The 27913-nt window shown below is 36.8% G+C and overlaps 2 protein-coding genes across 3 annotated transcripts in view; one reads left to right on the top strand and one right to left on the bottom strand.

The window, feature by feature from the left end:
- The window catches only part of MYEF2 (myelin expression factor 2), a 39909-nt gene extending 31323 nt beyond the window's left edge, over positions 1-8586 (top strand). For both annotated transcript variants that reach the window (XM_059181470.1, XM_059181469.1), the window contains one exon: positions 434-8586. In XM_059181470.1, the coding sequence (XP_059037453.1) occupies positions 434-597 (164 nt within the window). In that variant the 3' untranslated portion in view covers positions 598-8586. The remainder of the gene's footprint in view (positions 1-433) is intronic.
- Positions 1171-27907, bottom strand: SLC24A5 (solute carrier family 24 member 5). The gene is made up of 8 exons (XM_059181471.1): positions 27748-27907; positions 8872-8955; positions 8675-8778; positions 8239-8339; positions 6255-6538; positions 3986-4192; positions 1985-2086; positions 1171-1493 (listed from the first exon to the last, which is right to left on the bottom strand). Exons 1-8 carry the CDS (start codon positions 27905-27907, stop codon positions 1171-1173), a joined length of 1365 nt encoding a protein of 454 aa, XP_059037454.1.
- Positions 27908-27913: the final 6 nt, after the last annotated feature.

The following is a 27913-nucleotide window of genomic DNA, read 5'->3' as shown; positions in this document are numbered from 1 at the left end:
GAGGGGCAGAAGAAGAGGGAGAAGCAGGGAGCCTGAGCACGGAGCCTGACACGGGGCTTGATCCCAGGACCCCGGGATCATAACCTGAGCCAAAGGCAGTCACTTAACCAACTGAGCCACCCAGGCACCCCCAGAAGCTAAGAATTTAACACAAGAAAGAAGTTATTTATTTTTTTATTTTGATAAAATATTAAATACTAAGTAAGTTTAATTCTTGTTTTGTGTATTTTAATGTGTATATTTATTACTTTATATGAATTGCCTTATAATCAGAATATGAAATGATGAGAATAATGTTTATATGATGTTATTTAATCATTAATGTTTTTAGTCAGTTATTTATCATTTCATTGGCTGTGAGGAATTTCAGACCTGTGCAGTCAAATGAAACCCATTTAAACTGAGTAATAATTATGTAATTTTTCTTTTACAGGTCATGTAATGTTTGCAGAAATAAAAATGGAGAACGGAAAGTCAAAAGGCTGTGGAACGGTCAGATTTGACTCCCCAGAATCAGCTGAAAAAGCCTGCAGAATAATGAATGGCATAAAAATCAGTGGCAGAGAAATCGATGTTCGCTTGGATCGTAATGCATAATTTCAAACCACGGTTGGAACATTCTTACATCTGTTTTGCTGAATCTCCTAGTAAAAAGTCATTTTTTTAGTAATACTGTATGCTTACAAAAGCTGTAAAAATGAACTTTTAAAACTCCCACCAGCTTTTAACAGTATAGTGTTAAATATACTGTGATTTTTGTTAATCTCAAGTTTGGGTTTTTAAAGACAGCAAGTCAGTCATTCAGTTTAAATGAATGGTTATACTGTTTTTAATGAAATAAGCCATTTTCTTGTTGTTACTTTCAGTACTACATAGTGGGATTTGTTTGTTCCAAGTTTCCTCAGCTTTTATCAACTTATTGTAAGGTAAAACATAGATGATTTTTCCCAAAACTTCTGTTTTATATATGTAATTGTCCTTGAAAGAAAGGGCTCAGACAAATTAGGATGTGATTTTGGTTGGCTTTAAATTACTTTTCTTTGGTGATAAAGAATTACTGTAAGTAAGTTTTAGTTCAGGATATTTTTTATTATACTTAAATGAAGAAATGGGAGTTTTCTTTCTCTTCCCTCTCCCATCATTCACATTTTCCACATAACACTATTAATGTTAACCTCCACAGCCCCTTATTTTATTATTTCCAATGATTCCAAGTTCATATAGAACTGATAATGTGGTAAGTCCCAAGTATAATAACAGGCAGACTGCTCCCAACTTCCTGTCTAGTTTCCAGCCATTGAAGTGAACTGCTGAAAAAAGAAAAATAATTGATATGTTGAGAGCGATGGTTATGTAAGTTAGTCCTCTGCTGTTCACTTCTACAGGAGCTGATGCATTCATAAATGCAGTTTTAATAAACCATGGAACACCTAGGCAAAGCATATCAAACACGTTGGATCCCATGATGTTAGACATAGCCATATCTCCTTTGCCTGCAAAAAAAGCATATTGTTAAAATGTGCACACCAATACTGTATTTTATTAATAAGCTTCATAAAAAAAACACTGGAAATTCTTTTTTGTTTGTTGGTTTTGGAAAATTGTTTATATTAGAGCAAAAGTCTTACTGAATTTGTATTTTTTAATTTGGGGATTAGTATTTAAAGTCTTAACATTTATTTAATAATTATCTTTATTTATTAAATCATTTTTCAATAAGGTCTGTAGATTACTTGTTGCTTTTCATTCTGATTTAATATGGTTTATTACAATTTGATGCACATTTCAGATGAATATTATTTGGGGGATTAGATTTAGTGAAGTTACTCTGCTATTAAATAGTAAACCCTTCTATTTGAGTCACTCTTTTTTTTTCTTCAAAGTATGTTAACTGAGGAAATAAATATTTTTAAAGGTACCTTTGCTCAGTATTTCAGCCAGCCTTGTAGAATAGGCATTGCAGCTTGAGGGACCTAGCTCTTACCTTTTCTTGCAATCAATACACTTGCAATCGTGTCTGGCAGACTTGTTCCTGCTGCTAATAAAGTAAGGCCCATTACTGTATCTGGAATTTCTAATGTTTCCCCTGTAATTAACAGAGATATACTACAAGTTGCAAATCTTACAAATTCAATAACCATTCTCTGCAGTTACTTCAGATATTTCCTTCCTGAACAAAAAGAAAATAGGCACATTTAGATTTCACAACCAATATGTATTTAAATTTTACCTAGCAAAATATTTGAATAAGATTGGTAAATTGGGTAGCCCAGGTAGCACAAATTTTTAATAGCAGATATCTAAAGATATTTAATAGAATTCTACTAAGGAGTAATTCCCCTACCTGATATACTTACAGAAGGTTTAGATGTTCACTGTTATCTCATCAAGGCCATTGCTTAATATATGCTAATAAGATAGGTCATTTTCTGCTTTTCAAACTATTTTCTTAAAGTGATCAGAATTAAGCAAATTGTTTATAGCTATTTTTAACCTGTAAATGTGTTACATGGTATACATTTTTTAAGTTGTACGTACTTTGGTGATCTACCTTAAACAAAGGAAAACAAAATAGGGTTCTACTCGGAGTCTTCCTAACATTATGGTCCTGTTCTGGTAAATTCAGTATCAGTTCAACATTTTTCAGATATGTGTTCATTTTGGGAAGCAAGCAGAGGGAAGTTAAAAAAAGGTACATGTAACTGCTCTTCTAATGTTGTGATTGAAAACTTACTTTAGAATCTTTTTTTTTCTTAAATTGTCAATTGAGAGAACTTTAGCTGTTTATTGCATGCTTTATATATTGATATTGGAATTGTAATTGGTTGTTAATTTTTGTTACTGGTTTGCCGGAGTTCATATGTACATAAATAACAGTAATATTTATCATCTTGGGGGCTGTTTTATGATCTAGTACTTGATTTTGTTCTTTTCCTGATTTCCTACTGTGAAATATATTCTGGCTGAGAAAATTTGAAGAGATTTAATATGCAAGCTAATTGGACTTTTTGATCTTTCTCATTAAAAAAAATAGTGCTTTCTTGCTAGCATGCTATTCTAAGTCATATATTAATTTGTGAAAAGTCAGAGATCAGCTTTTTTTTGTAAAGGGCCACGTAGTGATTACTTTAGGCTATGCAGGCTATATGGTTTCTGTTGCAGCTATTCACCTTGGCCACTGTAGTGTGAAAGCATCCGTAGATAAGGTATAAATGAATTAAATGAGTGGGCATGATAATGTTTAGTAAAACTTCATTAGCAAAAACAGGAGACCTGGTCACTTGGTCACATAGGCTGTAGTTTGCTCACCTCTGATATGTCCATTCGGGCTAAACTTTTTGGGAGAAATTTCTTGATTTTTTTTTTTTTTTCCATGTTTATATTCAGTTTTTTCTTCTGGAGTCCTGTGGGACTAGAATGGATTATGGCCAAGCAGTAATATTTAAATTCTAGTCATGAAGATAGTAGAAACCTAAATTGAAATTTTATTTTATACCCTTTTCACCCATTTCATAGTTTGTTTATATGTCCATATTAAAAAGCAAAATAAAGTGCATTTCAGTTAAACAGTGAGCATATATCGTTTTCTCAAAATGCTGGCCTCTTGCTATATTTTTCATTATGGAATGGAATTCAATATAAAGAGTATATTGTGGACCCCATATCATGTGCTGTAATTATTAGCACAGTAGAAAGCTATCCTGTGTATTTGATTTCATTTATAAGAAGATCCTGTGGCTTGTAACTCTGAACTGTATAATATTGGGAATATAGTTGATATGTAATATGCAACTTACAAACCCTGAATGATCTTGTTGGTATATTAATATTTAATCTTTTTGTAAGTAGCACATCTCTTTAGTCTTTTGCTGAGAGAGAAATTTCCTCTGTAGCTAGATTACTTTTTGTGAGTATATGCAGTTTGTTCTTCTATAAAACTGATTATTTTCTTTTTACACTGTGCTCTTATGCTAAAGATACATACCAGTTATTGTGACCATCCAAACCAGGATATATGTAAATGCAGATATCCATAGTGCTGACATGAAAAATGTTATTACAAAGTAATTTTTCCAAAACTTTCTTCTACAGTCTGGTATGGTTAGAAAAAGTAAGGTAGTAATAGGAAGGGATAGTACCCAAAAAATTCTTTTTAAGTCGGCTTCAGGCATGTTGAAAACACTTGGTGGATCTGTTGAGGAAAAACAAATGATTCTGAGTTTTTTCTAATGGCCACTTAAGTTGGAAACGTCCATTTAGAAAGCTATATTGAAATAAATTAGCTGTATCAGTTTTTAAGAGGCTATTTAAAACATTTGAATACCTCATTACTGATACTGCTGGCAAAAAGAAACTAACTGAGACTTTAGGGCAGATAGTATAAAATGTAATACTCAGTGTTTCTTGATTTGGGGCCTTAAATCCATCAAAATAATCTTGGATCATTCACTAAATATATTAGCCATAATGTTTATGAAGTGTCAGTTGGACTTCTCTGGTTTTCTACAGTGTGGATGGTCTTTAGTAACTTTTTTTTGCTTATGGGATTAATCTGGCTTCTACCTATTATAGCTATTATAGTTGTTTCTATTCCCCAGTATTGTTGATGTCTCTAGCCTGCCCTGTGTGTCAGATAATGCATACTTAGGAGGTATAAAATAATTACAGCATAATCTTTTTTATTAAGTTTTGAATATTCCATCCTAATTCTCATTGTAAGTGAGTTTTGGAGGCTTGCTTCATTTTTCTTTCTTCCATTAGTTTACCAAATTTGGAATTCACTACCATTCTTAAGAAGAACCTTGAAGAAAATAGGAACTAGCTTGGAATCTACAATATAACTTAAAAAACTCGAGTATGCTCCTTTATACAATTTGTTTTATTAAATTAATGGAAGACAATAATAGATTGGATAAAAATAAGCATTCACTTTAAAATTATTTAAAATTTGCATAGCATTTACAAAAGAATGTACCCATATATTAGATCAAATTACATTACAACTAATGCTGGTAAAATAACTCGTGAAAAAAATTTGCCAAGCCCCAGCCAATAGGCCACTAGGTAAATTTTAGATGTAATCTCCGTGTAATGAAAAAATTTAGAGTGGTTCTTTTTGAATTGTTATAAAATTTAACTTGGCAATATATACCACTAGCACGTGAAAGGCTAAAAACTATAATTATTGTAAAAAGGGGAAAAGTCTTTTTTTTTTAAGGTAGTAAAAGAATAACTTCCCTTCCTAATGTACTTAGATAAATTTAGAATCTGTTTCATAGAACCACTTTGTAAAAAACTAACACAAAAATTTTTATTTCTGGCCATGGATGAATTTGACTTCTATTAAATACCTAAATGTGTTGCTGCTGCTTCAGATGGCATGTTTAAAACTCAACTATTTATGTTTTCCCACACGAGCCCTTTTTTCTAAATTCCAAGTTTCTATAAGTGGTATTTCTTTTTTCTCAATCATGAACAAAGCCTCAGAATTTTCTCCTCCCTTTTCTTGTCCCATGTAGTCCTTCCATTGCCTAGTCTTGGTGATGCTTCCTTTGCATTGTCTTTTTTATTCCTACTTTCCTTTGGTCTAGGCATCTACCAAACATCAGCTTTTTTAGTAGCCTCTTACAGACCTTCATTTTTTTTGTCCTCAAATTTCCCTGCTTCATAAACCTACAAAGCATTTAAGACTCTTACTATCCTGTTCTTTCTTATCTACCTTTTCTCTGCTTCCTTACTGTGTACATTCTGTGCTCTAGGTATGCTAGTACTTGAATAGGCCTTTTGCTCATATTAATTCCTTGGCATCAAATACAGACTATACTCTTACTTCTACATTATTTACATAATAGACTTTTATAGCTGTTACTATACACATTACATATTTATTTATGTAGCTTTGTTCATAAATCAGGTCATCAGCTGAAATCTGATCAGTTCTACAAGGCTCAGTTTAAATACTCCCTTCTCTGTAATAATCTTTTCAATGTAGCCATCAAATTTTATACAATCTGTCCCATTTAGGAACTACACTTACACTTTTTTCTTTTATAGTACTAAAACCTTCATATTTTAGCTATTGTCTTTTTTCTCTACAGCGTTGGAAGCTTCTTAAAGATAGGGACCACCTCTTCGTCATTTCTGAATCTCCACAGTATCTTTTACATAAGTATATATAGTAATTGCTGAATTGAAATGAGTTTTTAAGTTTTTCTAGTGAATAGACTCAATAGTGGGCATGATGTGCTTATTACCTTCAGAAACCTGACTAAGATCCTGTAAACTTAAAGGAAGCTGAGAGTAGCCAGACTCTTCATGAAATATCCCACTGTCAGTTCTTGATTGCCGACGGATGAATGGCTGACCCTCATCTTCCCATCCCATCAGTGGCTGTTGTTCACTGCTCTCCTCCATAGCTTGGGCAAGACAGGTGCACCAAGGACTGAATTTCTTTATAATATATTGGTTAATTTTAATGTTAAAACACAGCACCAAAACATATAATCCATATATCAAAAGCAGCAAAGTTCCTTCATACCTATAAATCAGAGAAATTTGTGTGTTTTAAAATTAAAAACACTTTTTTTAAAAAAACGTTAATAGCTTTGGGCATATCTGCTTAATAATTTTATAGCATAGCAATAGAACAAGCAAAGAACATTTCTAGGTGTATATTGGTTTTATGGATACATCCTCGCTTGGTTACAGCTTTACTATAAATTGATAAAAGCTTAAGAGTCCTTTCTATATTTCAAATAAAACCAAGAATTATAAATTCATTGTCTTCATTTACAGATTCTTTATAAATGGTAGGCATAAACAATGCTTTGAAAATGATAATTGTAGATTTTCAGAATAAAAGTTAATGAATAGTGATGGGCATTCTCCATCTCTGTTCATTGGCAGCAAATATTCCCCAAAATGTATGGTAATTATAAAAGAATATAGTATCAGTTAGTTCATTTCAACTGAGTCTGTTCAAATCCCATATAAGAATTTTGTGTAAAATATTCAGAATATATGAGTCTTTGACTGGGACTTCTCAGTTTACAGAGTTTTTTTATTTTGATGTAATTAAATTTGGCATGTATTCACAAGAAGACGAGGATAGTCTTAAAAATAAAATTATACCTTAGGCCCTGAGAACTGTTACTCTGTGCTCTGATTTCCTAAAGAGTTATGATTGGCTAATATCATATTTGCACCTGTCATTTACCTTTTATTTGATAGCCAGTGAATTTCTGCTGCAGTTGGAAGCACAGAGTTCTTGATTTCCCTAATGGAGGGAGCATAAGCTTGGATACTATCCTTGTCAGTGTCCACTTAGAGATGACTGCTGGGTCCCAGAAGGATCCCTACTATATCCATTGGTCTTTCTTTGGGAAACAGACCAGATTTTAGGATGATTCATTTAGAAATTTTTCTCCCTGCTAGATTTAAGTTTCTTGTTAGCAGGTATTTTGCAGGGTTGCTAAGTTGTAGTATTCCAGAAAGGTGCCATTTACATTGTTTTTTCTTCTTTTCTGGTATCCTCTGGCATTGAGCAATGCACAATCTCTTTGGTTGTGCATTATATATTCCTCTCCATCCCTTATGATTCCTAGCGTAGTGTTAAACACCTATTAAACACTTGGTTCTTATTAGTTGAAAAAGTTATTAGCTATCCACTGATTCACCCTTTTTTTTCATTTTCTTGCAACAGCAAGATACTGGGAGTTTACAAAGAAGGCAAACAATTATTAATACCTAAATATTGTTGATTCTTAGAGGAAGAAGGCTGTAATTCCTCTGCTAAATGAACATCAGAGAGAAAGTTGGAAGAACCTGAAGATTTTAAAATTTACTTCCTCCATCATTTCTCTCCAGTCTTGTGACCATGACCACTTCTAACCAAGGCAAGGTAAACAACCCAGTAGTTGAAAAACCCAACTATTGGGGCTTTATAATAGACAACAAAAGGGGAGACTTTCTGAACAGGTAGTGTGAAGAAGGAAGGTTGGTAATATTCAGTAATTGTGAGACAAGGAGATTGACATGATTATAGAAACTTTAAAGATGGGAAAGCCCAACCAGCAGCTGTGATGAGGAAGTTAGCTCAGAGGCATCCAGGAAAATGGTGCAGAAGTGGCAGATAATTGAGATCTCAGTTAAAAAAAAAAATTGCTAAAGCATTGGAATTTCATAAAATACTCTCTGAAGTTGTGTTTTACATAAGAGTAACAATTATTTCCAGCTTACCAGTAAACTTGGTTGTCGAATATTATGCCAAGAACTGCGGCTACACTAATTGCATATGCTGCACAGTCTCTGAATAGGGGCCAACATGATAGCGTTGAGACCTGTAAAATGATAATTTACTGTTTCCATTACACTGTAACTTTAAGTACATGCTTAGTGTGATACTGAAATTGTATGTTTGTAGCCAAATATTGTTACCTTTTGCATTTTGCTTAGAGAAAGGAATTTTAAGAAAAATTGTGTTTTAAAGCCTACTCTGGTTTTCATAAATTTGACCAAGAGCTATTTGTGGGTAAACTTTAATGGAATACATGTTTTTCTACTGATTAATAAATTTGATTGAACACATTACTAGTGCCTTCTTTGTTCTAGATTATAAATAGTTTTAAGAGTTTGTCAAAACAATAAACATGTTGAGTGATGTTTTCTTACATACCACATTAGATAGCAAGCCACAAGCTGCACAGATGCCCAAGAGGTTATACATTGCAGATCCAAGGATGGTGCTAATGCCGATATCTCCCTTTGTGATAAATACACCTATGAGCAAGGTAATTGCTAAGTAAGTGTTACTAGACTTGAAGATGAGAAAATCACATTGAGTAAGCAGAAAATATAAGGAGCAATATTTACCCAGGAAAGCAGTAACTAATTCAGGAGCTGAACTACCGGCTGCCATAAAAGTTGCACCTGCAACATCCTGAGACAATCCAAGGGCTGAAGACAAATGAAATTATGTTAAAGTGGCAAATGAAAGTATGTCTTTATACCTAAATATTCAAATCTATAGCTTCATAGAAAAGCACTGACAGTGACTTAAACTGGAAAAATAAAATAGGCAGGTTAAAAAAGAGGAATCCAGTGCCTTACTTTATCTGTGAACTCATTACTTAATGGTTCTGTAGGAAGGGAGAGAAGACCAGGGGCTTGTGGAGCTATGCTGAGACTCGGTATTGTAAATGCCAAGATACAGGGTTTTTTAGGACCCAGAAAAGATTCTTTTCTAGCTGTATGGCTTGTAGGTGTATAGTGACAGCATAAATTATTTAAAATAACACTGCCAACAGTGCTCCAATAGGAGTTGGGAAAGTAAAGTATTTCAGGAGTCTTAATCCAATTTGAAGCAGGAGGAAGAAGTAAATATTGGTCGTTTTTAAGATCTGCAAGTGAACCTGAATTAAGGAGCTTATTCACAAATTGGCAATTTCAACCTTGTCATTACAAATGAGAGGAAACTGGTTAACTAGGAACCAAAAAGATTTACTATTGTATAATTAGAATCTATTGATTCAAGACATAAAACCATTAAGACAGCTCTAGAGTAGGAAATATGAGAAAACACTACTATTCAAATAGTTTGTGTATATCCCTCAGACTTAACAAGTGTGGAAATTCCTTATCTTTGGTGATTGCTGGGATGAGAGTCTTCTTTTAAAAATTAATTAATTAATTAATTTTAAAAACATTCAATGTATTTTTTTTTTAACTTTTACATTTTATTTATTTTTTTATTTTTTTTATTTTTTATAAACATATAATGTATTATTAGCCCCAGGGGTACAGGTCTGTGAATCACTAGGTTTACACACTTCACAGCACTCATCATAGCACATACCCTCCCCAATGTCCATATCCCCACCACCCTCTCCTGTCCCCCGTCCCCCTAGCAGCCCTGGGATGAGAGTCTTAAGAAACTTTTGGCTCTTTCAATTTTAGAGTTAAGGGATCTATTATTGGAAGGAAAAGAGAAAGCCATGTTGAAAACTTGCTTTGGGGAGGCCAAAACAGGTTGCATCAGAAATGCCCAACTGGGTTTTGCTGGTACACTAGAAAGTAGCCCATAGAAATAGCATGCTTTTTTATTCTTGGTGTGGCAGATTGTATTTTACAAAGATGGCTACAATATTTGCATCTGTGTGAATTTTGAGAACCTTTCCATTTCCTGCCCTCCCCCCAACCAAAAAAAGGTAGAGTTTATATGTCCTGTAACTGCTTTGAGTAACAGAACATGGCAGGGCCATAATATCTCTGAGGCTGGGACATAAAAGGTGACAAAACTTTATCATGATTCTCTCTAGGGACCTTTACTTTAGGGCCCCGAGCCACCACATAAAACTCCGACTTCCACGGAGATGGATGTACTGGAGATGTCTCATGAAGAAACCATACAGAAGCAGAGATGCCTGACGTACCCTTAACTATTTCAACCCACAAAATTTGAATTTACCCATCTCAGACACCAGACATGTGAAAGGGAGGAAGGTTTAAGATAATTCCAGCCTTCTGTCATTGCATGAGCGACCTCAAGCTGGTACTGCCAGCTGAGCCCAGTAAACCCTCAAAGCTGTGAGTGGTAATATGGTGATTGTTGTTTTAAGCCACTAGTTTTGGGGTGATTGGTTAAGCAGCCATTGATAACTGAACACCTGGCTATTGTTCACTTAATTTGTTACACTTTCTGAGTACCTACTATGCCAGATGCTTTTTTAAGTGCTAGGAATAGGACAGAAAAAAATAGACAAAAGTTTCTGCTCTTGTGGAACTTTCATTCTAGTGAAAAGAAACACAAGTGAAATATGTGTTGTGTTAGATTTTTGATGTTATTACTGGAATTGTTTGGGGTTGCCATACTCAACTTCACTCATACAAGACAGTGAATTTAGCTGATAAATATTGTATGTGTTCAGACTGCTCTACCAACTGGCTATTCTGCTATTTCTCGCCCTCTCCTCAGGCCTCCCTAGTCCCTGAGACACAAAAATATTGAAATTAGGCCAGTGAAAAAACCTACCATGGCCTTCAAATGTTCAAGTGAAAGGAAGAGTTGCTCATCTCTCACTTGAAATCAAAAGCTGGAAATGATTAAGCTTAGTGAGAAAAGCATGTTGAAAGCAGGGATATGCCAAAAGGTAGGCCTCTTGTGGTCAAATAGCTAGCCAAGTTGCAAATGCAAAGGAAAGTTTTTGAAGGAAATTACAAGTGCTACTCTAGTGAACACACAGAAGGTAAGAAAGTGAAAACCGTCTAAATGCTGATATGGAGGAAATTTCAATAGTCTGGCTAGAAGATCGAACCAGACGCTACATTCCCTTAAGTCAAAACCTAATCCACAAAGCGCCAACTCTCCTTAATTCTATGAAGGCTGAGAGAGATGAGGAAGCTGTAGAAGAGTTTGAGGCTATCAGAGGTGGTTCATGTGATTTAAGGAAAAGCCATCTCCATGACATAAAAGTGCAAGGTGAAGCAGCACATACTGATATGGAAGCTGCAACAAGGTATCCCGAAGATTGAGCTAAGTTCATTAATGAAGGTGGCTACGCTAAACAGATTTCCAGTGTAGACAAAACTGTTCTGTTGGAGGAAGATGCCATCTAAGACTTTCTTCAGAACTAGAGAGGAGAAGTCAAAGCCTGGCTTCAAGGCTTCAAGAACAGGTTGACTTGTTAAGAGCTCATGCAGATGGTGACTTGAAGTTGAAGCCAATGCTCATTGACCATTCTGAAAATCCTAGGGCCCTTAAGAATGATGCTAAATCTGCTTGGCCTGTGTTCACAGTTTACTGAATATTTTATGCCCACTGATAAGACCTGCTGCTCAGAAGAAAAGATTCCTTTCAAAATACAGCTGCTCATTGACAATGCACCTGGTCACTCAAGAGCTCTGATGGAGATGTACAAGATGACTGTTGTTTTCATGCTAACACAGCATCTGTTCTGCAGCCCATGGATCAGGAAGTAATTTCAACTCTCAAGTCTTATTATTTAAGAAATACATTTTGTAAGACTATAGCTGCCATAGATAACAATTCCTCTGATGGATTTCAGGAAAGTTAATTGAAAACCTTGAAAGGATTCACCATTCTAGATGCCATTGAGAACATTCAGGATTCATGGGATGAGATCAAAATATCAACAGAACAGGAATTTGGAAGAAGTTGATTCCAACCCTCGTGGATGACTTTGATGATTTCTTCAGTGGAAGAAGTAACTGCACATGTGGTAAGAATAGCAAGAGAACTAGAACGAGAAGTGGAGCCTGAAGATGCGATTGAATTGTGGCAATCTCATGACAAGACTGTGATGGATGAGGAGTTGCTTCTTATGGATGAGGAAAGAAAGTGATTTCTTGAGATGGCATCTACTCCTGGTGAAGATGCTCTGAAGACGGTTAAACGACAACAGAGGATTTAGAATATTACATACACTTGGTTGATAAAGAAGCAGCAGGGTTTGAGAGTATGGACTCCAATTTTGAAAGAAGTTCTAGTGTGGGTAAACTGCTATCAAATAGCATTGCATGCTACAGAGAAGTTGGTCATGAAAGGAAGAGTCCATCATTGTGGCTAAAGTCATTGTCTTATTTTATGAAATTGCCACAGCCACCCCAGCATTCAGCAACCACCATCCCAATCAGTCAGCAGCCATCAACACTGAGGCAGGACCTTCTACCAGCAAAAAGATGATGCTCTGAAAGCTCAGATGATGGTTAGCGTTTTTTTAACAAAGCATTTTAAAGTGAAGGTATGAACATTTTAGTCATAATGCTGCTGCACACTTAATGTAAACATAACTTTTATATGATTTCACTCACTATTTTATTGTAGTATTTGCTCTGTTGTGGTGGTCTGGAACCAAACCTCCACCATCTGAGGTGTGCCTGTACCTGGGCTAAGAGTGCTCAAGGCAGGAGTGTGTAAAGATTGGATGCTAGAGGCTAGCCTGTGTGTTCAAAAAACAGAAAAAGGCTGGCATGTATGGAATAAAGAGTGTAAAGGGATAGCAGTAGGAGATAATGTAAGTGGCTAGATCAGGCAAGACTTGTAAATCTTAGCAAGGATTTTGGCTTTTATTTTGAAAGATACAGGAAGTGCTTGGAAAGTCATCCACATACTGCCTGTCAGTGATAAACCAGCCCTGGTCATCATTTCTCTCATGGGGTATATTTGGTCTGAGAGACTAACTGGAGGCTGAGCCATTTTGTGAAAAGTCCTCTTAGAAGAGCTGGAATGATTCCTCACTATTTGCCTTTGGTCATGTTGCTTGATGAACATGTTGCAGTGATGAATGAAGGGAGTGAAGTAATGTTTCGTGGAACAGATTTCATAACATTTCTTTTGCTGTTTAGAGTATCTACCTATCCATCAACAGTCAATCTATCCATCTATTCATCCCTGTGATCTGTAGTAAGACCAATTGGCCATAAAATTTAAAATAGGACATGATAAGGCATATTGCTCTGTGTTAAGTTTTTTTCATTTTAGGAGTGAAGTAAATGTTATGTTACATTCATGGTATACAATTCACTTTCATGTACATAATTTAATCATCTCAGTTATCCTCAGATATGAGTGGTGGTATTTCTTTTTTACAGATGAAGACACAGGTCCAGGGACCTCAGTTACATGGATAGTGAGGATCTTCAGTGTGAGGAGTTTGGGCATACACCCTGAATCTATTGTTTCTAAATCCAATGCTATGTCTGTTTTATCACAGAAACCTAGTATAAAAATGGCACTCAGACAAGCCAATTATAACATGATGGGTAACTGAGTTATTTTCTTCCGTGATTCTTGGCATGGGCGTATTACTGTCTCCATTCTAGTCTTTCCTAGGGGAAATAATAGATACTAGGACTCAGGGGTACTTAGGAAGTTTTCCAGAATATTCCAGAAGATGTATCAATTGAGTGATACTGGATATTGGATTATCATGAGTTCTCTAATAAAATCAGGGCCTGATAATATGTGGATGAAGTTGAAAAAGAAAGATGCATTATTTTGAACTAAATGTCCAAACTCGGTACAGCTGAAGAGTGAATGACCAGAAGAATCTTCAGCCGCTTAACACTAGCTGAAGAATGCTTTGTTAGAAAAATTCAGTCTCAGGAGGAAAAGGTGATCTATTGAGTTGTTTGTTGCAAGGTGGAAAAATAAGTAACTCTTCTGAACACTTCTACTATCAAAAGACAGTAACAATAAAGCTGGTTGCTATTCACTGGACTCTAATTGAGTTATGAAAGGAAAGATTCTGTAAAGATGGATATATAAAGCTTCAAAGATATTTTAACAAGTTATATCTTAAGGTTCTAAGAATATTTTGTAAAATGGTTTATACTTTTGAACTTTAGAATAGACTGACTTTGTCTTTGCTGACCTTTGGGTAGCATTTCTCTCTGCTATAGTTTATTATTGAAGATAAATTGTTCTGGTTTTTTTCTCCCTTAGAGCTATTACTTTTTTCCTCTTTATTACTCTAAAGGAATAATCACATTTCCTTCAGGATATAGGAAGATTGTTCAAGGTGAGTTTTCTTTATAGGTTTAGATATCATTACATTGTTTAAATAAAGTGCACCTTTATTTATGATAATGAACTGTGGTCCATGGGTACCACGACTTAGACCAAAACTCATCAGGCTTTCTCTTAAGCATATTGTCTTCTCTGGCGCCATGTTAAAAAGCTTATAACAGTTTTTGAAAACTCTCTTCTGGAAATATAATTCAGTAGGAAGAGTTTTAAACTAAAATGAAGACCTGTATTCTGGCCCTGCCCTAATATGAGACTTCAGACAAGTCATTCAGACAAGACTTGTGTTTTGCTGTCTGTACAATGGAGCATTGGATGACATGATCTTTGAGGTATCTTCTAATTTTATCAATTTTTATCAAAACGTAGAATATGGATTCTATTCTTTTAGACTCTATACCACTTTTTATTGTTAAATAAATTTCTTTTAATAAAAAACCCCTACATTATTGAAAATTTAGGAGATAGAGTGGAAATATAGAAGGGGAAGAGTCACATGTTTGCCATTGTGTTTTAACCACTGCTATAATTTTAAGATATTTACAGCTGTTTTCGTGATGCATATATTTTTTAAAGATTTTATTTATTTATTTGACAGAGATTACAAGTAGGCAGAGAGGCAGGCAGAGAGAGAGGAGGAAGCAGGCTTCCTGCCGAGCAGAGAGCCTGATGCGGGGCTTGATCCCAGGACCCTGGGATCATGATCTGAGTCAAAGTCAGAAGCTTTAACCCACTGAGCCACCCAGGTACCCCCCATGATGCATGTCTTGATAAGAGCTATAAGCATAAGCTATATATATATGTGTGTGTGTAATTTGGCACCCTCTGGCTCAGTTTTAGAAGGTCCCCAGTGATAGCAAATTTTTATGCTTTGTGAATAGAGTTTTGGAACCAATCAAAGGTCATTCATACCCAAATCTAGTGATTGGGATGGTAGTCATCCTGTCTAGTTTTATTTTGGGTCCAATATGAAGTGTGACAACAAGCTGATATATTTTTTTGTGATTTGCAAAATTGCTTCTGACATTAATTTCAAATGTATTTTTAGAAAAATTTTGAGTAAAACTTTAGATTTTTGGAATAAATGTCTAGCTTCTCAATGCACTACATATATATGTGTACATATATATATATATATATATATATATATTCTGTGATTTTTTAACAATAAATACAAGCATTTTGAGTTCTTTATAGTTACCCATAAATTTTGAAACCCTGTATAATATGTAATTTATATGCAATATATAATATAATATAATATAATATAATATAATATAATATAATATAATGCTTTGAAGGTAATTCCACTTAAGAGGACTCCCACAAACCCCGAGTCTGAGGCCTATAATATTATAATTAATTTCCAACTTTCCTAAGCTTATCATATAACACATGCACAAGACGTAACCTCACAGTTACCTCAGTTTTGGCTCCATAACTTGCCCACGGTCACATAGATAGTAATTGGAGAGATGGGATAGGCACCTAGCTCTTTTTTACTCCCAAGAAGCTACTCTTTCGTTATCCATGTAGGTAAAGTGAAGATATGAATGCATAGTTTTATTTTTGTTGTTGTTTTTGTTATTGTATGTTTCTGCTATTGCAGACTACTCAGGTAATACCCAGATGACTGGGTACTTATCTAGATCCATACACCTGGGGTAGATTTAGATGCAAATCCAGGGGAACCACAACTTAAGGTCAGAGGGAAAAGAAAAAGAGGATGGAAATGCTCCTGAGAGAAGGATGAGTGCCCTTGAGTCAGGGAGGAAGCACTATTCTTAGACTCTTTGTTCTTTGGGAAGGCTTCGCCTCTGTAAATTTCATGAGGATTAAGAATCCAACAATCCCATGAAACTGTAGGCTATCCAAATGCCACACTCATGGAATTATTAAACTCCCTTTCAATTTTATCAAGTTAGAACCAATTCTATGTGGATTTAAAACTTGCATTTCTTTCTTACTCTTTCTGAGACATAACATTGAAATTGAACATGGGCAAACATTAGTTCAAAGCAAAATGAACAAAATAAGTTTTTAATACAAAATTAAATATTTTATTTAAGTACGTTTCCCCAACACCTTATTAAGATAATTTTCACTTAAGACATGTTATACCTCAAAGGATCAGCACAATGGAGGGATTAGCGTTTCTGAGTAGTATATTAGTGTAACATTTAAAAAGAAAAGTGTCTTAGCGAGCTTATGGTAGTCTTTGGGCTGTATCAAGTGACCAGTCATAAAGCATTCTCAGTTTTCTGTGTAGTTAGCTTGGAAAAAGGTAAAGAAAGCTGCTTTAAACTGTGGTTAAATAAGTCCCCATTACCTATCAAAAGGGCACATAAAAAGGATTTATTTTGGCTTTATACTGAACTTTTGTTGTTTCTAAAATTGGACTGCTTATAGAGATGAGAGATAATAGTCCTCTTTGGGCTAACAGTTAATATGGTTTGTATTTTTAATTTATATCATATATGAAATATTAATTTATATTTAAATTAAATATACTTTAAAGATATCATTTTTTAAACAAGGAAAGATTGCTAAAGATAGAATAAAATCATAAAAGAAGTAAAAGGAACCCTAAACAGAATATCCCAAAGAAGTATCATTTAAGTTACCGCATGGATTATTAGATCAAAGAGTGGATTTCATAAATTTACCTCCTAGCTTGTGAAGGTAGTACTTGCTTTTATTTGCCTTGAACTTGGTGTTCAGGCTCTAGCAGATGCTCCCTAGATTTGGTGTTTGTCCCAAATATATTCATATTGACTTCGATCACTCACCTTCTGCACTTCCATCTTTGCTGAGTAAAGGATTATAGTCTTTGTAGTCTATTCTTATGTAATAATGAATAACTTGTGAATGTTTACTATGTTCTAGGTTTTTGTGTAAGCAGTTTAGTTATATTACCTCCTGTACGTGGCACACAGCTCTATGAGCTGTCTCTGTCTCCATTTTTCTGTCACCCACATACCTCAGTGTGTCCACCAATTATGGGTCTAGGGTCTAGAGGAACACGGCTGGCAGGGATGAGGGAGCTCCCTTAAGTATGTTCTTTACCCCGTTGCCTCTAGCTTCTTTGATCTCAGATAATATTCCACCTCTGATGACACCTTTTAACCCCTTCCCTGAATCCTCATCCTATTTCTCAATTCAGAAACCAGATCTTATCTCTAAGGTAAAATGCTCTGGACAGCTAGAGTGTGATTTTTTATTTAAGCAATTCAGCAGATTCTCTTTATTTTGTACTATAGTTCCTCCATAGTAACAATGGGTATTTGATGTATTTTTTTTTTTTTTAAAGATTTTATTTATTTATTTGACAGAGAGAAATCACAAGTAGATGGAGAGGCAGGCAGAGAGAGAGGGAAGCAGGCTCTCCGCTGAGCAGAGAGCCCGATGTGGGACTTGATCCCAGGACTCTGAGATCATGACCTGAGCCGAAGGCAGCGGCTTAACCCACTGAGCCACCCAGGCGCCCCTATTTGATGTATTTTTGTTTTGGTCAAAATTCCATTCCTTTGGGAGGAAAATGCCACTTAAGACTGTTTATATAGAATGGTACTTCCGAAATAACCATATTATGGCAGTTAACCTTAAACAAGAATGTGTAAAATTGAGAACATTCTTGGATTTTGGCATTAGAGAGAACAGTCTCTGCAGGGTCCAAGCTGTGTAGTTTTTTTTTTTTTTTTTTTTTTTTAAAGATTTAGAGAGAGAGCACTGGTGAGGTTGGGGGGGGGGCAGAGGGAAAGAATCTTTCAAGTAGATCCCCCTGCCCGCTAATTGAGGACCCTGACTTGTGGTTCAATCCCACAACTCATGAAATCGTGACCTGACCTGAAACCAAGAGTCTGACACTTAACCAACTGAGCCACCCTGGTGCCCCCAGGCTGTATAATCTTAAGTAATTAGTTATCATCTGAGCCTCAGTTTTCTCATCAGTAAAACCAATCTATAGTCCTGATTTGGTAGGGTTTTTGTGAAGACTAAATGAAACTATCTCTATTTAGTTTAGAACCATGCTTGGTCTTCTATAATTGTTTTATGATAAATAGCTAAAAAATAAATATATAAATAAAACACCTCCATCACACTGTGGAATGCTTCAGTAAACTGTTTTCAGGATTATATTAATCCTTATTAGTTGACAAAATGGGTGGAATTATTACAACTCAGTGCTCATCAAAGAACTTGGGGAAATATAAAGCATTTGCAGACTTCTCTGAAGCCAGTTTCTGTGTCTGTAAACAAATTTCAGGGAAATTGTTTCTTATTGCTGATGTCCTAATTTGGATGAGAGTATGCTAGACCTTGAACAGAGAAATGACAGAATTAATCTATAGGCACTTGAAAAATGAATCTAGCCAGCACTATTTCTATCTCATTTTGTTGCCAGGTATTTTCAGTACTCAAGACCAGGGTCAATTCCTAGCAGCTGAAGAAGATTTAGCAGCAGTGTGGGCATCCATCACTCATACATGCGATATTGTGATCTATAAGAAATATATATTTGGTCATTCAGATGAAAATATATGAACAAAATGTATTTTTCATATATATTTGGTCTTGATCCATAGTTACTGACTCAGGCTCCCCAAACCCTTGGAATTTCCTAAGTATTGAGAGCGATGAAGGCATCTTTCATTATGTTAACAAGGTGACTTGTGGGCCCCACCTAAGAGCCAACACTGTAATTAGAGGGTTAGAACTTTCAGTCCCACCTCTGACCTCTAGGAAGGAGAGGGACTGGAAGCTGGATCCAATGTCAATGGTTAATTATTTATTCAATCATGCCTATTTAATGAAGCTTCCATAAAACTCAAAAGAAGTTTTCTGGAGAGCTCCCAGGTTGGTGAACATGTGGAGGTTCAAGGAGGGTGGAAACTCCATGCCCTTTCCTTATACCTTGCCCCATGTATCTCTTCCATCTGGCTATTATGTCATTTTATAATACCAGTATATAACAAATATATAATTATACATAATTATGTATTTATTATATTTATATTTATTTTATATATAATTATATATGTATATTATTTTTCATAAACCAGTAATCTAGCAAGTAAAATGTTTCTCTGTGTTCTGTGAGCCACTCTAGCAAATTAATTGAACCCAAGAAGGAAGTTGTGGGAATCTGTGATAGATAGCCTGTTGGCCAGAAGTAGGGGTAACAACCTGGGCTTATGACTGGTGTCTGAAACCCAGGGAGGGGTCAGTTGGAATCCCCAATCTATAGCTAGTTTTCAGAAGCACAAGTTTGCAATGGCATCTGAGTTGGGGGGTGGGAGAGAGGTCTTGTAGGCCTGAGCCCTTAACCCGTGAAATTTGATGCTATTTCCAGGCAAATACTGTCAGAATTGAATTGATATCTTGGACACCGTGCTAGTGTCTGAGCATTGCTTTTGCTGGTGTGGGAACCCTCCCCCACCCCCATGCATATACATTGGAATTGGGTTCAGAACCTATTTAGTTTGGCGTCAGTGAAGTGGGGTTTGCTAGAATGACCCTGGCTCACAGAAGCATTTGGTTTGGAAAGAGAAAAGGTGAAAGGACAGGGAATGAGGAACCTTTGATTTCTGGGTGGCTATGTGGTCACCCACGGTATGGAGTCGCAGCTGTGCTGTGGTCAGTTACTAAGAGTAAAAGTTAACTAAAGATAAAAGTTACCAGGAATTTAGAGATGGATCCAACTCCTGTGGTTGATTCACTTAATATATAAGGAAATGTGAAGTATGAGAAAAGGCAAAATATTCTACCCTTTAGTTATTGTTATCTGTAATAAAAGAGGATGCCTGACCAGATCTTGATGCTAAATCAAGCTTCGATTTCAGTGAGTCTGAGCATAGGCTACTAGCCTCAGAGCCTCCCAGCAAGGGGAGAATTACACAGGGGTATCAGAAAGTACTTTTAAGACCTCTGGTTGCCAAGAAAGTGGTCAATAGAGAAAAACAGCAAAAAGAGAAACCATTGAAACCAGAGGGTATAGTGTGAAGGAATTGTTTTGTTTTGTGTATTGCTATCAGTAGCTTCCTGAGGAACCTTTCCTAAGGGCATTGTAAGGGTGGTTTGGGGGCTGTGTCTGGTTTTGGACGCTGCAGAGTGAAAGAGCATGTTCGGGTTGTTAATGGGACATAGAGCTAGCTCACTGTGAAAAAATTACAGATGGCTATATGTGATCCATACACATAGGAAGTTATTCCAGAGAGAGAAGGACTGGATAAAAGACATGGAATGGTCTGTTTACCCTGAGAATGCAGACTGCCCAGTTTTCCCTATGAATATCAAGTGGGACATCCCAGATAAAGCTGTTGATAATGCTTTGTATGTACGCCATGTGGGACTGACTTTATGAAGATTAGGGTATTCACCCACTGAATATGTCCATTACCCATGTCATGACAGATGCTGTGGTTAAGGGAGCCTTCATGAGCACCCCATATCACCTTATTGTTGCAAAACGGAAAAATAGGGAATCTATATCAAATCTGCTGAGCTTCCTCGCATGGGTCTTACAGATGCTAATGAAAACATTAGGTTAATTAATAAGAAAATGGGAAGAGGCCAAGGGGAATGCCAAGGGACTGTTTCCAAGAAGGTGAATGAAAATTTCTAGAAGGTTATTTAGAAATACATTAACAAACCAAATATTGAAAGGGAAAAACAAAGGAATCAGAAAGGAGAAAGTGGTAGGACTTGTCCCAGCAGGGTGGAAGTCTTTAGATGATTATTAGTAAATGGGATGAATAGGGACGCCTGGGTGGCTCAGTCAGTTAAGCATCTACCTTCGGCTCGGGTCATGATCCCAGGGTCCTGGGATCAAGTCACAAATTGGGCTCCCTTCTCAGCAGGGAGATTGCTTCTCCCTCTGCCTGTTCTGCCTGCTGCCCCCCTCCCTGCTTGTGCTTGCTCTCTGACCAAACAAATAAAATCTTAAAAAAAAAAAAAAAAAAAAAAGGAAATGGGATGAATAAAGCAGACATTGACTGGGTTAAAACTAAGGTTTTAATGAGTGTTACCTAAGGTTGGTGGGCCCATGGGACCCCCTATTGGTCACCCATCATTAAAGGACCCCAAACACATGTGTTCTATTTACCTTGTCTGGAGAAATTATAAAAACTGGAATGTAGCGGTTACTATGAGAAAATGGACCAGCAACCACTTGAGGCAGTAGTTAGGCAGATGAATCAAATTAAAGGTTGATGAAGGGGCCAGGGTCTCTTGGGTTGACCCCTCACTGAGGACCTTATGTGCAAGTGTGGATAAATTAGGCAGTGATGGAGAAGAGTAGTTTCCAAGGCAGTGCCCAATGGCCTGGCCATATGGTCAGATTAGAAAGGCAATAGGAACCTGGGTACTAAATATATGTCTACATAAGACATAACCCTGTGGAAATCACTATGAAAATTTGAAAGGTGCGTAAAGTAGGAGCCTATAAGAAGAACGCCCTAAGTCTGGAGGGTGATTGAAATAGATAAGTAGATATCCCACTGTGCTCCCTTGAGATGGCTGCCTGGGGGTCCATGAAATGACTAGACAGGAGAGTCTGCAGCAGTGCAAAGATGGGCTGAAGCCAGACACATTTTTCTTGCACCCTCTGAAGCACAAAATGCCAATAAGAGCTGTCCTACCTGCCAACAAGAGAGACAGAGACAGCTATGTGTCAGATTCCCTGGTGGGAAGGTCCTGAACATAGCTGGCAAGTGAGATTGATGCTGGTAACCTTCGGGGGCTACAAATGGGTCCTGCCTGACAGGAGTATTTACTGCTTCCAGACTGGGTGTTGCTTCCTTGGTAGTAGATGCAAATGCTCAAAATACTATAAAACAATAGCAGCAGAAGATAATTGCATGGTTCCTTCAGGCCAAGAACACATTTTGCAACCTCTAACAGCCAACAATGGGCAGAGAGATATGTTTGATGGAGAATTAGAATGGGCGATTGAAACACTGGTTATCGAAAACGGGGGAAGAAAGAGGTACTGAGGACTGGCTCACCAGCCATCCCCAGAGTGTGCTTACCCTAAAAGTGCAGAGTCCTGAAGGGGTGGCCCCGCTTGATAGCTTCCTGGTTTCTGGTAGGTCTGGGCAAGAGCGGGAAAGGGAGCTGTTGGAATTCCTTCTTTTGCACTTTGCTGCAACTTATGTTTTGTTTGTTTTGTCCCCCTGCTAGGAGCAGGGGGTCCCAGGACCAGGACTGCAGCTACAAGGGCTGGAAGCAGGGAGGATGAAAAGCCAGAAACTGTGACCATGTCTTTAACACTTCTGTTATGATTGCTGAGAGCCTGGTGGGATAGGGTGTACCTTCACCCCCTTTGCCAAATTGGGGTTAATAGTGAATTCAGCTTTATTGCTTGTAGTAAAAATAGCTCACTAGTTGTGCACCATGTGGCCTTACACTGTGTGATGAGGAATGGGCTGAGGGAGAGACGCTTGCTAGTGTTGCTATCCGTGATCGAGACCAGCACAGTGGGCTGGGTAGTTACCAATGAGAGTCTGGTAATAGGCCAGTATCTTTGGACTGCCATGATTATTTTGCCATAAGGGGAATATGTGTGTAAAGACCAGGAAGTGGGCTGTGATATTGTGAGTGTTAAAAAAAAAAAATATATATATATATATATATATATATATATATATATATATATATAATGTTATGTTAATGAGGCATATTTTGGACACTATCTAGCATGGCTGTTGGTTGCCAAGGAAGCAAACCACGTGATTAGAGGATGGGAACTTTTAGTCCCAACCCCTGGCCTCCAGAGGAAGGAGAAGGGAGAAGGGCTGGAGGCTGAATCAGTTGTCAGTGGTCAATGCTTATGTGATGGAACCTCCCTAAGCAAAAAACAAAAAGATGGGATTTGAAGAGCTGGGGGAGTGACATGTCTGGAAAGGACATAGAAGCTCTGCTCCCCTTCCTTGTACCTTGCTGCATGATCTTTTCCCTCTGGCTGTTTCTGAGTATATATCCTCTTACAATAAACTAGTAATTTGGTAAGTAGAATGTTTCTCTGAGTTCTGTGAGTCACTCTAGCAAATTAATTGAACCTAAGGAGGAGGTCATGGAAACCTCTGATTGATAGCCCATTGGCCAGAAGTATAGGTAAGAACCTAGCCTTATGCCTGGTATCCAAAACCCAAGAAGGAGATTGTTGGAACTCCCAATCAATAGCCAGTCAGTCAGAAGCATAGGTTGCAGACGCCATCTGAAGGCAGTGAGGGCCAAGTGTGGGGGCATTCTGGAATCAGACGCTATCTTTGGGTAGATAGTGTCAGAATTACTTGCTGTTGGGGGAACTGCACTCCCTACCCTACCTCCCACATGTTGGAATTGTGGACCCAGTTCTGGACTGAATACCAATTTACACATTTGTAATATCTACTGTTATCATATTTCAGAGCAAAGAGTGATTCACTTGTCTGCTGATGATGTTTCAGAGTAATTCCACAAGTGGCCTGGTGGAAGTCATTATTATAAATCGTCTGTGAAGTCACTTAATGAAGATTATTTTGAAGTAGCAATCTAAATTTTAATGCAGTTTCTGCTGCAGGCCTAGAAAAGTTATTTATTTATTTACTGCTCCCAAGACAATTTTTCTATAAACAAAATTCTTGATGAATTTATTCTTTTAGTCAAGTCATTGTTTAGAAATGTGAAAACGAAAAAAAAAAAAAACACAAACCAACAACACTTTTTGACTTTCTATTTTCCAGGAAGAGAAATTTTCAGGGTGGGACAAAGTACCTTGAATTTAGAATTTCCTAGTTTCTGTTTTTATTTTTTATTCTGTTTTGTTTTTAAAGATTTATTTAATTATTTTAGAGAAAGACAATGTGTGAGTCTGGGGTCGGGAGTGGGGGGGTGAGAGGGAGAGGAAGAGGTAGAGAGAAACTTAAGCAGACTCTGTGTTGAATTTAGAGCTTGATGAGGGGTGCGATCTCACCACCCTGAGATCATGACCTGAAGTAAAACCAAGAGTCACGCTTAACTGACTGAATCATCTAAGCAGTCCAGGCATCCAGGTCATGGTCCTCAGGGTCATGAGATTGAGCCTTGAGTCAGGCTCTCAGCTCAGCATGGGGTCTTCTTGGGGTTCTCTCTCTCCTTCTCCCTCTACCCTTCTCCTGCTTGAACACTTTTTCTCTCTCTACCATAAATAAATAAATCTTTAAAAAAATAAGATAAATAAAAATGAAAAAAAATTCTTATTTTAATATAATTAACATGATCTATTTAGATTTTCTAACTAAAGGTTTAGTCCTGGAAAAAGGGAGATTATTACAACAGTTAAGAGTATAGAAGTGGAGAGACTATGGACTCTGAAAAACAATCTGAGGGGTTTGAAGTGGCGGGGGAATGGGAGGTTGGGGTACCAGGTGGTGGGTATTATAGAGGGCACGGATTGCATGGAGCACTGGGTGTGGTGAAAAAATAATGAATACTGTTTTTCTGAAAATAAATAAATTGAAAAAATTTTAAAAAAAGGTATAGAAGCGGATGTACATACATCTATATGTAAGAATTTAGTATGTGAAAATGGGTCAACTTTCTGGAGATAACATTGCACCTATAGTCAAATTCTTAGTGAAAGAAAGAAAGAAATGTAAAAAATAAAAGAGAGAGAGAAACTACATGTAAAAGAAAATTTGACAATTTTTCTGACCTGAGGATAAATGTCTTTTGAAGTATAAAACCAAAAGGAGAGGGGCACTTGGGTGGCTCAGTGGGTTAAAGCCTCTGCCTTCACCCCAGGTCATGATCTCAGGGTCTTGGGATCGAGCCCCACATCGGGCTCTCTGCTTAGCAGGGAGCCTGCTTCCCTTCCTCTCTCTCTGCCTGCCTCTCTGCCTACTTGTGATCTCTGTCTGTCAAATAAATAAATAAAATTTAAAAAAAAAACCAAAAGGAGAATCATAAAAGAAAATATTTATAAATTCACTTAAAATATATAAACTTCAACGTGAGAAACACACAAAATACAAAAGCAAACAGCAGAATATGAAAAGCATATGATATAAAATTATATTAGAAAAAGTGTTAACATCCTTATATGAAAAAAAGTCTTGGGAATCAATAATAAAAAGACAAATACCCCCTGTTAGAACATGGGCAAAAAAGCAAAAAGCAAAAACCACAAATTTCAAATTTCCATAAACATGAAATGTTCAGTCTCACAAAGAATAGGATAAATCCAAATTTTATAAAATGAAGTTCCATTTTTAAAGCAATTAACAAAAACATTTATTATGTTATTATTCATGGTTTTCTAGAGTAGAAGCTATTCCACTCTCTGGAGGTTTAAGTTAGCATACCCTATGTGAAGTGTTTTTGGCAATGTATAAAATAAAGCTCAAAATACACATAGCTCTGTATCTTTATCAAAAAATGATCAGAGGGGCACCTGGGTGGCTCAGTGGGTTAAAACCTCTGCCTTCAGCTCAGTTCATGTTCCCAGGTTCCTGGGATCGAGCCCCACATCGGCCTCTCTGCTCAGCAGGAAGCCTGCTTCCTCCTCTCTTTGCCTGCCTCTCTGTCTCCTTGTGATCTCTATCTGTCAAATAAATAAAATTTTAAAAAAATGATCAGAGAACTTTGCAAAGATTTTATACAAGTACAGGCTTTTATTGCATGAAATAATAATAATAAAAAACCTCCAAATGTCCAAAGAAAATAATTTTTAAAATTATACATTTCTACTGGGTACCTACTGTATATAAAACCCAGTGTTAGATACTTTCATCATTTACAAAATCATGCTACCATTAAAAATCATGTTTTTCAACAGTAATAATATGGGAAGATGTGAGGAATAAAATATGATGAAAAGAAAAAACCTCAAACTGTATTTATATCAAGACCTAAAAGCCTGAAAGAAAATACATCAGATGCTGACTGTGGGGATCTCTGGGTGATTTTACTTTTTTCCTTGCATTTTATCAGTCTAGGTAAAAATACTATGTTAAAGTAATTTAATCTGTTTTATAGAAAAATATCAAGGTGGTCATAAAATGGAATGCCAATGTAAAAATGATGATATTTAGACCTACTTAAGTCATAATAATTATAACAAACTTAAACTGACCTGTTCTATGAATTTTTTTTTTTTCTTAAAACAAATATGTGTTGAGAGCCTCTGGTCTTGTCAGGTCCTGTTGTAGGTCTTAAGGATACTGCAGTGGTACAGTGAACAGGAGAGAAAATCAGGAGCATTTCAGCAGAGCCAGAGGGCTGGGGCCTTGGGAAAAGGGAGAGTTAATGTTCTAGCTTTCTCTGGGAAGAAATGTTAGCAGAGTGTGTGTGGGGGTGGGGATCGGGGTGCTGGGGGTGGATGCTATTTCTGTACAATCCTGTAAGCATGCAGCTGGACACCTAACCCTTAACTTTGACATTCTCTGAGGTAAGCATGCTCAGTCAACTAAACCAAGCTGGAGACAGACTGGAAATTTCTGCTGGCACTTCTGTTGCATAGGGCATGACTCATCATTGACATCCTGATTTAAGGGACGAGGATTCCAAGGAAAGGTCTATGCTCAGAATTCTTGTGTGATCTACATGGCTGAGGGGACAGAAGAAAGAGGCTTGGCCTGGCAGATCTTATTTTCAGAAACCAGTGACTGAGCTTAAAGTTTAATAACTGAATTTACAATTATCTGATACCTGAAGTCACTTTACATAAGATGCAGGACTTATTACTTATTTATTGGTTCATAAATACCAGTTAGTCTCCTTACTAGCATAAGGCTGAAATGAAAAATGTCATTTGTTTACCACCCATCTTATCTTTAAAAAAAAAAAAAAAAATTGAAACAGTTTTAGAGTAAAACAGCAGGTTTTTTAAAGTATAAAATGAGCATTAGGAAGGCCTTATCTTGTGTACACATCAAGGGCACAAATGTGCAAACTTGGAAGAGTTTACTAACAAATGGCCAGGATTATAGGAGACAAAGAGTTTCTGGAGAGACCCATTGTAATAATAAGTGCTGGGTGCTCATTTAAAGATGCCACGCTGCACATGAACTACCAAGAAAAACCACGCACAGGCCCGTTCCTTGAGGTAGGACCCCTCAACACAGAAGTCCGTGCTCTGTTACCAGCTGAGACGGACAAAATTGTTGCTGAGCTGTTTTAAAGACAACCATGCGCATGTGGCACCACATTTCGGAAGCTTATGGGGGAGATTTTCAACCACTTACCTTCACTGATGATTTCCAGGGAGGGTAGGAAGTACTCGTCACAGACAATAGACATGGCCATGAACATGTAAAGGATAATTAGGAAGTAGATGACAATGCCTCCATCTGTGCGCTCCTGTTTTGTGAAAAACCCTTCGGGAAAGTCCAGTGATGGAGACATAACACA

This window comes from Mustela lutreola, chromosome 7, assembly GCF_030435805.1.
Source record: "Mustela lutreola isolate mMusLut2 chromosome 7, mMusLut2.pri, whole genome shotgun sequence".
Lineage (NCBI taxonomy): Eukaryota > Metazoa > Chordata > Mammalia > Carnivora > Mustelidae > Mustela > Mustela lutreola.
This window is presented reverse-complemented; position numbering and strand designations above follow the sequence as displayed.